At 50.6% G+C, this 12,466-nt stretch overlaps 1 protein-coding gene across 1 annotated transcript in view; it reads right to left on the bottom strand.

The window, feature by feature from the left end:
* Positions 1–12,466, bottom strand: part of LOC102446363 (syntaxin-binding protein 4-like) — a 107,521-nt gene that overhangs the window by 46,267 nt on the left and 48,788 nt on the right. The window contains exons 3-5 of the mRNA XM_075899243.1: positions 4,612–4,707; positions 3,930–3,999; positions 2,016–2,090 (exon numbers count right to left, since the gene is read on the bottom strand). Coding sequence (XP_075755358.1) covers positions 2,016–2,090; positions 3,930–3,999; positions 4,612–4,707 — 241 coding nt within the window. The remainder of the gene's footprint in view (positions 1–2,015; positions 2,091–3,929; positions 4,000–4,611; positions 4,708–12,466) is intronic.

Here is a 12,466-nt window from a genome sequence, read left to right as displayed (position 1 = left end):
GAGGCTGTGAAGGCTACAACTAGAACAGAGTTTAAAGGGAAGTGAGATCAAGTCATGGAGGTTGGGTCCATGGAGTAGTCTTAGCCAGGGGGTAGGAGTGGTGTCCCTGCCCAAAGTTTGTGGAAGGCTGGAGAGGGATGGCACGAGATAAATGGCTTGGTCACTGTCTTCGGTCCATCCCCTCCAGGGTCCCTAGGGTTGGCCGCTGTCGGCAGACAGGCTACTGGGCTAGATGGACCTTTGGTCTGACCCAGGACGGCCATTGTAAGCTCAGGGCTCAGGGTCGGGGGTCTCAGTGGACCCCCTTGATTTTCATGCACACCTGCTCCTGGGTGGCCAGGCTGGCAGCTCTCCTGCCCTAGCCGGCCACTTTCCTGTGCCTAGTGCGGAGATCGTGGACAAGGTCCACGATGTCCGCACTAGCCCAGGAAGGTGCCCGCCTCTTGCGGTCCAGGGAAAGCTCCCGGGAGCCGCCAGCCTGGTCCCGGGAAGAGGGGGTGGGCTGGGGGACATCGGGTGGGTGGCTCTGTGCTGTGCCAGGTGCAGGGTCTGCTGGCTGGGTACTGGCAGGCTTGCACCTGGCACGGGCACCGTAGCCAGCCCGTGCCCCTTTAAAGGGTCCGGGGCCGGGAGGGGGGCATAGAGTTTCCCTGGTGTTGGCCAGAGTGGCCACCAGGGAAACCTGGGGAGGGCTAGCCTCCCACTAGTTCGAATTAAGGGGCTACACACCCCTTAATTCGAACTAGCTAGTTCGAACTAGGCTTAATCCTCGTAAAATGAGGTTTACCTAGTTCGAACTAAGCGCTCCGCTAGTTCGATTCAAATTCGAACTAGCGAAGCGCTAGTGTAGCGCCTATTAAAGTTAGTTCGAACTAACGTCCGTTAGTTCGAACTAACTTTGTAGTGTAGACATACCCTAGGTGATTGTAGCCACTCACGTGGCTTTTGCTACCAACTTTAAGCTAATCGCTCGTAAATCAACCTCTCCACACCTGACCTGTCTCCTTAAATCCAGCCTCACCTCTCAGCCTCTTTCCTGACACAGCACTTTGGACGCCTCACCCTCAGCTTCAAACTAACTGGGCCAGCTCCTCACTATCCCTCCCCAGGCTCCTCCCCATGGCCACAGAAAGCAGGATGCTCCGGGGAAGCACTTGGCAGGGGGCTCGTGGGGAGAAGCTGGCCTTCCCCTCTGGAGGCAGAGGGTCCTCACGGGGCAGCTGGTGGACTGCTCCTCAGACTCGCCTACAGGACTCCGACTGTGGATGCCTCTTCTGCTCATGAATTTACAGGATTAAGGGCAAATCCTGCTATGCTCTTCCAGGGCTCTGAGAGCGTATGATGTAACAGAACCAGAGCTGTCCCGGGGCAGGATGTGAGGAATCCGTTTAGGCATCAGTGCACCATGCACCATCGATCTGGAGGGGCTTCCGATACTCTGCCCTGAACGGGGGGGCTTACAGGAGAGGTTGCCACCACACAGTGCCCCAGGCCATTCCCCTCAGGGAGGGGCCAGGACCAGGCCGTGGCCATGAAACCAACTGTAGCCGCAGGAGTGACTGAGGCAGAGCCCAATGGCCCAAGGAGTGGAGCAGAGCTCCCTCCACGGACCTAGTGCCCAGCCCATTTCCCCTAGGCTGGGGGCAGGTGCCGGAGCTGAGAGAAGGTGGCTTTTCCTCAGTGACGGCTTTAAAACAAGCGGTTTGGTGATTGAGGCCATTTTCCTTGGGACATTTTGATTTGAATTTTAAGCTGATAATTCCTGCGCCAAGTTGTAATTGGGAGAAGATAAAAAAAAGGCAAATACTTGTTCTCCTCAGGCCCCTCCGATGCAGGAAGCTCTGCTGAAAGACTAACAAACGCCCGTTTAGAGCGGTCATACAAGTACAGCTACAACCCTCAACCGCTTTCCTATTTATTTTATACCACACACACAAGTATCATATATAGAGATACGTACAGTGCAAACAAATTCCCCCGCTATGTCCCCCTGGTGGAATACAATGAAATTTCACCTGGCATCGTCGTCTCGAGCTATGAGAAGGCGCATGTGGCTGGTGGCGGAGGCTGTCCGGAGAATATCCACAGCTCTGAAGAAAGACAAGAAGAACTATCAGGTGCGAGAAGTGGACAAGCGGTCACTTGTCAAAGGGCTCACACATCAGCGTGTCAAGCTCAACAGTGAGCCGGGTATTGGGCAAACCTCAATGGCAGCTTTTTGGCAGGGGCCACTGACAGACAGAACATCTCCCAGGTTCCCCCCCCTTCCCCCGATTCTCTTGTCCAGCAGAAGAGCTGGAGGGGAGGTAAATCACAGACCAAGTTTCCTCACTGCTGCATGAGCCAGGGACCCACAAATAATATGACTAACCTAAGAGCAAATATTTCCTAGCTACCGTCTACACAGTGAACCTTCCTTCCCTCACGCATGGCCTGACTCAGACCCAGGCTTGTGAGTTCAATCCTTGAGGAGGCCAGTTAGGGATTTGGGGGCAAAAAATCTGTCAGGGATGGTACTTGGTCCTGCTGTGAAGGCAGGGGACTGGACTTGATGACCTTTCAAGGTCCCTTCCAGTTCTAGGAGATAGGCAATCTCCATTCATATCAGCCCTACCACACTCATGTATCAAGCCCACAGAGCGTGCGCCTGTTTTCTACTAGATAGACACAGGTAAGTCTCTCTGTATGTGCCATGGGCCATGTACTGCTAAAATCTAATGGGGATTTTCTGTCACCTAACACAAAAGGGTCCAGAGCCTGCCATTTGCCAGGTCTCCATGTAGCTGTTTTGGGCAGCACCATAACAATGAAAAACTCCGAGGCAGCCACAAATGTACAAAGCTGTTTGAAGAACAACACACGCCCCTAGATATTTTAACCATCAAGCTTTTCTCTGAGAAAATTCCCGTGCCTGATGCGTGCACTGCGAGTGTCTCAGTTATGCTGTGACCCTCTTGGCACACAGAGACGTGGGGCAGACTGCAGCCCACAGGCGAAGCCATGTTGGGTCCATGCACACAGTACCACACTGGCTGTTCTCCTGCCTGGCTGCTAGCAGAGGGGCATGCTGGGAAATGGGGCTTGAGGATGGGGGCCTACCAGAGGCAGGAGGGGGACTGTCCAGAGCACTCAGCACTGTAGCAATTCTGGGATGCGAAGCAGCTCATAGTGTGCCATGGAGAACTACCAGAAGGTACTGCAGCCCCCTGGGATAACCTGACTTATGCCCGGGGCCGTTTAGACTCTTGGAGCATCCCAGAGCCTGGAGGTTCATAGCTGGTTTATAGAATCCTAGGGCTGGAACAGACCTCAAGAGCCATCAAGTCCAGCCCCCTGCCCTAGGCAGGACCAATCCAACACAATCAACCCAGCCAGGGCTTTGTCAAGCCGAGACTTAAAAACCTCTAGGGATGAAGATTCCATCACCTCCCTAGGTAATACATCCCAGTGCTTCAGCACTCTCCTAGTGAAATAGTTTTAACTAATATCCAACCTAGGCCTTTACTATTTTACACAAGAGGCACAGCCCAGAATCAGACGACTTGTGCTGTGTTTGCACAGGGTCCAGTGCACGGTTATTGCACAAAGTGGGAAAGTAAAAATACTGGGGCAATGACGTTATCTGCACTTCTGACCTCAGAGGGTGGGTAGGTTCAGGTTGAGTTTGCATTCCGGGTGAAGGTTAAAGTCCCCTCCAATACAGTTTGTGTCCTTTGCTCCATTACAATGAAGTTCTTCTTGACAGAAGAGCTTTACAGGGATGCCGTTCTAGGAAAGGAGCTTGGATAGACAGCACTAGAACCAGAAGCCCATTGTTTATGGACAGATCATGAACCGCAACAACACTGCAACGTTTTCCATGCCAGCTGTTCCCCAGCACACACTACTGGTTTTCATGGAACTGGAATGAATGTGTTTGGCTATGGTACCTCTCACTTGTGACTCCAATCAGGGAATCTCCATTGACCTCCAAGATCTGGTCTCCTGGCTGCAAACGTCCTAAACAAAGAAACCAGGAAGCATTGAAGGGATGATTAATTTCCTGCCCTCTGCTTTAATTCCCTGGAAAGCATAAAGGCATATCACAACATGCAGGGCTTGAGGGCTCTAGAATTGCTTCTGAATCTGGGGATGCTAGTGTTTATACGTTGGGATTGTTAGATCCATTTGGTAGCGGATCATCAGAGGGGAAAAAACAATGCTGGCTCTGGTTCAAAAGGGTCAAATTCTGAGGATTCTGTCCATTTCCTGCTCCCTTTTACTCAGGAGGGACTTGCTGGACGTTCACCTGAGTGAAGAGCGAGCAAAAATCAAACAAGTGTCTCTTTGTGGACTGGAGCCAGCACACGGATGTTATTCGTTTTTAAAAGCGGAACCCTACATTGCAGCGAATCGGCTGTGTAGCATGGATATGTCTCAGGGCACGGGGTGGAGTGAATAATCTAAACACCTGAGACCCAAGAGAGCAGGCTCGGCCTTAGACACTGAAAATCGTTTGCTAGAAGATCTAGAAGCAGGTTAAGGAAGAAGCTTCAGCAATAGGCTCAGTATAACTGCATGATGTGAGCAAATATAGTATCACTACTCGACTGCCCATGGCTCCTCACTCACCGTCAGCATAAGCCACGCCCCCTGGTAGGATCCTCTTTACATAAACGCCATATTCTTCTCTTGTCAACTCCCTGACACCACCAATGACCTTAATACCTAGGAAGAAAAGTCACTCGATTACACAGCAGCTAGTGCCAGGCATAACTTCCACAGAACAGCGCTACCAGGGGGAGGGGAGGGTATGGAGATTGACAACTCCCAGAGCAGCCAACCAATGTCAAATACATCTCCCCTTCACCCCCAACTTGATTCCACAGATTTCTCCAGGAGGATGAAGCCTTTGATTTACACACAAGGTAAATCCAAGACATAGTCACATACAAATAATTAATATTTGGGACAATGATACTTCCCCAGGGTTTCAACAATGCCGGCCAATGTTGGGACAATTCCGCACAAACACGGCAATCACTCTCTCAAACAGCAAATTCTCTTAGCGGGCTTCATCAACGGGACACGTGGAAATATCTGGGATGGAGGATGCAAGCCAACTAGATGATTACAACAGCACCCCAAGTCAGAGGAGTGCCAGTGGCTGTTCTGCAGAGAGGAGACTGGCTGTTGGCCACCTTGGGCAGTAGACAGTGCTCCATCCCAACCCAGGTCCTCTGCCCATCATGGTCAAGAAACAGCGTGCTGAACTGGCAACAAGAAGTGAGGAGCAGACCCCAATGGCTGAGAAGGAGGAAGAGACACTTGTCCTCAAGGCTGGGAAGCTCAATTCCTTAAATAGATTTTTCCCCAGGGCAGGAACCCGTTGTTCGGTCTCCCCATCTCCATGGAAAAGTACCAGATTCAAGATAGATTCTAGTACCAGGTGGCATGGTCACACATCTTTCTAGGACCAACCACAGTTTGGGCTTATTTGGGAAAAATAAAACCATTCATGGGTCATTGGTTCGAGTACTGAGCCATTAAGTTCCTAACATATCATTAATGGTCCTCATTAGCACATTTAGAATTAAAAACAGATGCACACTTCCTATTTTTAACTTCACATACAAGAATGATGCATGCACAAAAATGTGATATTTCCATTCAGCAGATTGTAACTTTAAAATTGATAGGTTACAGGATGCATTTTGCATGAAGTATCTTCAAGTTATGCATATTCATATTCATAAATCAATTTTCATAAAGCATTGGGGGACAGCATGACACCTGGATTATGGGATGCTGTTCTGGGAAGGAGGACTGCTTGGAAGTGACAGGGTCCAATTGACCAAGAAGGGGAAGAGCTAGAGCTACCCACAGATAAGCATAAAATAGGTGACTTTAACAGAGGGGCTAAATGTTTGAGGGGGGGAATAAAAATTACAATGGCATCACAGGAGCAACAAGAGGGAACTCAATGGAGGAATTTGCTTAGAGTATGCCAAACAGGAAGAACTAGAAGTTTTAGTATGTATGCTAAATTACAACTTAATTGGCATCAGAGAGATTTGGCAGGATAAATTTCTTGACTGGAATAATATTGAATGAGAGGGTATAGCTTGCTCAGGAAGGACAGGCAGGAAAAAAGAAAGGTAATGTTGCATTAGAAAATGTATATATATATATATACACACTTGTTTTGAGGACCAAATGCAGGTGAGAGGCAGACCAATCAAAGGAGAAAAAATAGGGGTGACTTCATGGTAGTGGATTACTACAGACCACCAAATCAGAAAGAGGAGGTAGACAAAGGAGTTCTAGAACAAACAACAGAAATATCCAAAACAAGATTTGCTAGCAATGAGGGAATTTAGCTACTCCAACAATTAAATAAAGACGGGGTCTGAAATTGACAAGATGAAAGTCAATACAGAAATGCCCAACTACAAAATGGGGAAGAACTGCTTAGGTGGCAGTGGTGCTGATGGGGATCTGGGGGTTACAGTGGATCACAAATTGAATACGAGTTGATAACCTAGAAAAGTTGCAAAACCAAGCTGATCTCACTCTGGATTGTCGTATGTATGACACAGGTGGTAGTTGTCCTATTCGGATGAGGCCTTAGCTGGAGTCCTGTGTCTAGTTCTGGGTGGGACATTTTAGGAAAGATGTGGAAGGATTGCAGAGAGTCCAGAAGAGAGCAAACAATAATGACAACAGGTTTAGAAAATCTATCCTCACAGGAAAGGTTAAAAAAACCTGGGCAAGTTTAGTCTTGTGAAAAGTGGAGACATGAGAAGGGTCTTTACATTAAGGATGTTAAGGACCAGTCGACTAGTCGAGTATCCAATGTGCAAATGCTTATTGGATAGTCAAGTTGACTAGTCGCTCCCCTCCCCCCCTTTGCTGCCCCAGTAAGGGCTCCCATGCGGCGCTGCCACTTTGAAACGCCGTGGTGGCATTTCAAAGTGGCAGCACCGCGTGAAGCCCGGGGTCAGCTGGGGACTCCCTAGCTGACCCCGGGCTTCATCCGGCATTTCCATGGAAACTGGAATCAGGTGGGGAGTGCCCAGCTGATCCCAGGTTCCGTGGAAATGCCACGCAGCGCCCGGGATCAGCTGGGGAATCCCGAGCTGACCCTGGCTCCATATTTCAAAGTGGCAGCGTCACATGGAGCCTGGGGTCAGTGGGGGACTCTGAGTCCCCCGCTAACCCCAGGCTCCATTCAGGCACTTCCGTGCAGCCCGGGGCCAGCGGGAAGTCCCACTGACTCTGGGCTCCACATGGGCGCTTCCATTTTGAAATGCACATGAGCCCTTTGGCTCTTGTGCATTTCAAAGCATGTGGAGCCGGAGAAAGTGGGACTTTCCGCTAGCTCAGGCTGCACGCAGAGTTCCCGCTGGGGCTCTTGCACATTTCAAAGGCACAATGCAGAAGTGCCTATTGACTAGTCGAGTAGTCGATGGAAATTCCATTGACTACTCAACTAGTAAATTAACTGATATTTAACATCCTTACTTCAAATACGCTACTGTGACAGGGCGCTCGCCCTGCACTGGCCCTTTAAGGGCAGACCCCGGCCTGAACCAGGGCCGGGGAATTTAGCCCAGCTGAGGCTGTACTAGCTCATTAGGGCCCAGCTGGGCGCTATAATAGAGGATGGGCTGCTGCTGTGAAGGAGGCAGTGAGGACCTGGCTGCTGAGGGAGGAGGAGGCCCTGAAGCTAGGGCCGGGCTGGGGGGAGGCCAGGCAGGGCTAGGGGAGCTCTGGCCAGCAAATCCCCAGACTGCAGGGCTTGAAAGAAGGCCCGCTGGAGGAACATCAACCCCCCGGAAGGGGGGCTCAGAGACAGACTTGGGCACTGCCGGAGGGCAGTGTGGCGAAGAGGACGCCGCAGCCGGGAGTAAAGAGGGGAGACACCACCCCAGAGAAGGCACCCTACCCGCCGAGGGGGCCAATTCCTGAGGACGGACGGCAGGGGGGTTACGGTGGTGAGTGTACCCCCTCACAGCTACACACAAATAGAACTGTGATCAATTGTTCTCCCTGTCCATGCAAGGTGCAACAAGAAATAATGGGCTTAATCTGCAGCAAGAGAGATCTTGGTTAGATATTAGGAAAAACTTTAAGACTAATTACGCATCGGAACAAGCTTCCAATCCAGGGAGGTTTTGGAACCTCCGTCACTGGTGGCTTTTAGGAACAGGCTGGACAAACACCTGTCAGAGAGGGTCTTGCTTTACTTGATCCTGCCTCAGGATATATAGGCACCTCTCAGTCCCTTCCAGCCTCACCTTTCTGTGATTCTACAGCACTCACCAGCTCCTTCATTCGCCTCTCCTTGCCAAAAACGTGTGGAAGCAGCGTGTGGGTTGTAGAAACGTTTGGGGAGAGGGCACGCCTTGCAACCATGTAACCTGGTTGGTGGGCCCAGCCTGTGAACTGCCTGGGCTTGGGAGTCAGCCACTGAGAGAGCAGAAACAACAGTTTCTGACCTGGGTGCCCAAGGACACAGCTTGAGCCACAAGTGATGAACAGAGCACACACAACTCAATTGCCATGGAGTAGAGTAGCCAAGGAACCTGGAGCTCAGAAATGTCTCCAGAGACCTCCCCATCAAATCACTTCCCCTAGACAAAGTCATCTAAATCCAGTTCTGCTGGTGGATAAATGCCAAACACCTAGGCCTAAGGTCTCTGATCACTTTTTGTGGACAGGACAATAGCACCTTCAGCCCCCCACAGGGTGGGAGGTCGGGGGGGAAGAGATCTTCAACTCCTGCCACAACAGAAGTGTTCAACCCAGCGCTGGACTTAACACGGGGAACAGAAACGTCCCTGTTCACATTCGCCGTTTGGCACATGTTGCAGGGCACCCTCTGGTGGCAGCGTCACAGAGATAAAGCCCCTTAGCAGAAGCAGTAGAGATCCTGCTTAAAGAGGGAGCATTTGTGACTTGGGCAGAGCAGACCGGAGACAGGAACCAGAACGCAGGGCACACGACTATTCCACAACCCGGCACAGAAGTGCCACAGAAGTGTCCCACGTTTTCACGTTGAAAAGCTGGGCACCTCACATTCAGGACTCTAGCCATATTGAGGGATTACAGCTGGTGTCCTTGCAGGGCCTTGGAGAATTCCCAGCAGTGAAATTCCACACAGGAGCGTTCCAATAATTCCGGCTGGCACGGCTCTTTCTTTGTTGCATCCATCTGTGTACGCCAGCTCAGATCACCTCACCTAAAGCAAGCCGTGCCATCTCAATGCCAACTGAGCTTTCTCAGTAAATTCCTCCAGGCCACCATGGGAATTCCTTGGCGGGGAAGCGATCTACGTGGCTTCCAGCCTCTTTATACCACTGAAGTCATATATAAGAGCAAGTGCATAGCCCCAAATCGGAGCCAAGCATCCCTGCGTAGCATTCGAGAGATTTCTGTGTGAAGAGCAGAGTAAGAGCTTTGAGATTCCTCGGTGACTGGACCCCACGACACACGTCTGGCAGAGCTGGTGTTATTTTGAAATAACACACGGCCATGCTGAACTACATAAGCTGCTTGGCAGGAAGAGGCAGAGGAAACTGATTTGCCGCGGGCTCATTAAATCCCAATTCTCAGGCTCGGGATTGTGGACCGTGGGATTAAGAACACTGGCTTCAATTAACAAATCTTCCCACAGATCCACTGACCAGACTTTTGACTGCTCTGAATCCAAGGCAGGAATGGGGGGGGGGGGGGTTATTCAGAAGGCAGGTAATACACCAAGGAAGGTTCAATCCTATCCCCCCCCCACACACACACACAGGGGACATTGTAGTTCCACTAGGAAAGCAGCCTCCTGGGCTCCTTATGTCCAACGCTTCCTCCTCGAACACCTCTGAAAAATCCCAATCAGCGGGACTCTTTTTTGATCAATAGTTTTTCCAAGGAGGCTCCACAGCAGATCTGTGACCTTCATGCCATGCGAAAGGATCTTGATGGAGGTTTGCAAATCTAACTAATCAGTAGTGGGCAACCTGTGGCCCATGGACCCCCTGTTTACACCCTGCACCTCTCGCACACTAGAGCCCCGCACTTCCTACTCCTCCTCCTCCCTCCCAGCACTTTCGGAGAGCCACAAATCGCCAGATTTATGCTGTGACCCACTTCCCGCCCCTCTGTCCCGGAGCTGGAACACAAAGCATCAGCTGATTCACAGCTGTTCAAGCTCAGGGAGGGAGTGGGTGGAGTGGGACAGAGCGCGAATCAGGTGATTTGTGGCACTGTGAAGATGCTGGGAGGGAGGAGTAGAAGTGCAGGGGAGGCGTGGGGGGGGGGGGGACAGACAGATCTTACACGACATCTTTTATGGCAGAGCAATATTTTTTGAAGTGAGGCCACTTCAGGAATTTCTGAAGTGGTCTCAGGCCAGCCAGGAAGGGACAGGGCCTCGGTTGGAAGGGGAGAGGCCAGGAGACTTCACCCCTTACCGACCCTGATTGGCTTGGGGGCAAGAGAGCACATAAAGTCTTAGCCCCCTCCCCCGATCCTCGCCCTGCCAGGGGCATGCAGTGCATAGAGAGAACCGCCAGCTGTTTTGAACAGCTGGCGGTTCCCTCTGGTGCCCTGTGCCCCGGCAGGGGGAGGAGACTTTGCACACTCCCTCCGCCCCCCGGTCTTGATTGGCCTGGGGGCAGGGGAGTGGCAGGCCAGGAGCTCTTTCCATTGCTTCCATTTAAAGGGCTCACGCCTATCAGGCAGCTGCAAGTCCACGGGTAGCAGCCACCTGGCAGGTGCAGGCCTTTTAAATAGCAGCTATTGAAAGGGCTTGCGCCTCCCCGGGGGCCAGATCAGAGTGCGTGGTGGGCCGGATCTGGCCTGCCGACAGCCTTTTGCCCAGCCCTGCTTTATAGACAGACGCCATGAACGCAGGGCACCAGGCGCAGTTCGACAGGCCTGTTAGGAGTTACTCTGACTGAACAGCCTTTGCCAGTCAGCCAGGGGCTCTTAGGCTCACACCTGAGACCTCAGTCCGGGCCAGCCCAACACTGAGCGACGGCACCGGTCAGTTAAGATTCGGGGTTGTTCCAATGAGATTTTGACAGGTTCTTTACTTTGTTAATGATGATGAACTTTTGGCTGCGTGCACGCATGCACTTGCTTCCTGTCGAGCGCATTAACCATGAGCAATTAGCTAACACGACAGACTTTCAAGAGAGCCCCCAGAGACCACAAATTAGATAAGGATCGAAATCACCCAAGCAGGTTTATTGCTGTTCAGAACAGCTGGCAGTTTCCTCTAGGCACCTGCCTCTTTGCAGGTCAAGAGGAGATTTTGCGAGCTCCCCCACCCTCAGGCCAATCAGGGCCTGGGGGCGGGAGGAGCACACAAAGTCTCTTGCTCCCTGCCCCCATCCTGCAAAGGGCACATGGGGCTTGCAGTGTGGGGGCAGGGAGTGAGAGACTTTGTGTGCCCCTCCCACTCCCAAGCCCTGATTGGCCTGGCAGCAGAGGATTGGCAAGCATCCGCAAGCCAGATCTACCCGCTTGGCAGGCCGGATCCAGCCCGTGGAGGCCCCTTTGCCCTCCTCTGCAGAAAAGCATAATGAAGGAAATGAAGGTGACCCAGTGGGCTAATCACTGTCATATGGACACCTTGTTCTATTGTTTACACATTTATGCCCCATTTGTTCCTTAGTTTGCACATTTCCTCGTACGACTGATGGACAGATTTTATTTTCCAGTTATGTTACTTTTTTTATGGTGGGCTTGGGGATGTTAGGCCCTGGGACCATGACTGAGGAATGTAGTTATTTGATTGAGTTTTAGAAGCCCTCTTAAATAACAAATATGGAAATGGTGTATATATTTGTAGTGTATTTGGGCATAGTACGTATGTGTATGAATGACCCAACCTTATAACAAATGGTTTTTTAATTTGATATTGTGATTTGGCCCTTGTGGTACTGCAGATAGCAACGCACTTCTATTAGGGCATTTATAATTACCAATTTTATTATTATTCATAGGAGGCTGAGTGTTTTAAGTGATTTAGAATATTGGCATAAGCCATGTTACAGTGTGTCCCACAGGATTATGTACATAAAGAAATAAACAAAAATGTGGAGTAGTGACATTATAAATAAGGCCTTTATAAATTTTTTTTATAATTAGTTACTACTTAGTACTGTTCGTTTATGTTATGGTTACCCTTAACGCTGGTTGCCACCCTTCGGGATAAGCTTTGCTGGGCAGGAACCAGGAAGGGCTAGCTTTTCTCGTTCATTGGTTGCAACGCTTTGTGACACACCAGTAGCTGACAGATTTAGTTGTTTTTTATAGATGCTGTCTTTCAGATAACCCACTGACTGGACAGTGACCAATTTTATTAATTATTACTGTGTCAGGATTTAGTGTTGGTATCCAGATACTGAACAAAATGATTTTGAATAATCTGTGCCTCGGATACGGTCACTAATCCAAATCGTGACAGGTAATAACAGGGAAT

The sequence above is a fragment of the Pelodiscus sinensis genome, chromosome 16 (genome assembly GCF_049634645.1).
Source record: "Pelodiscus sinensis isolate JC-2024 chromosome 16, ASM4963464v1, whole genome shotgun sequence".
NCBI classification, from domain to species: domain Eukaryota; kingdom Metazoa; phylum Chordata; order Testudines; family Trionychidae; genus Pelodiscus; species Pelodiscus sinensis.
Note: the sequence above shows the minus strand (reverse complement) of the source record. Positions and strands in the feature narration are given on the sequence as shown.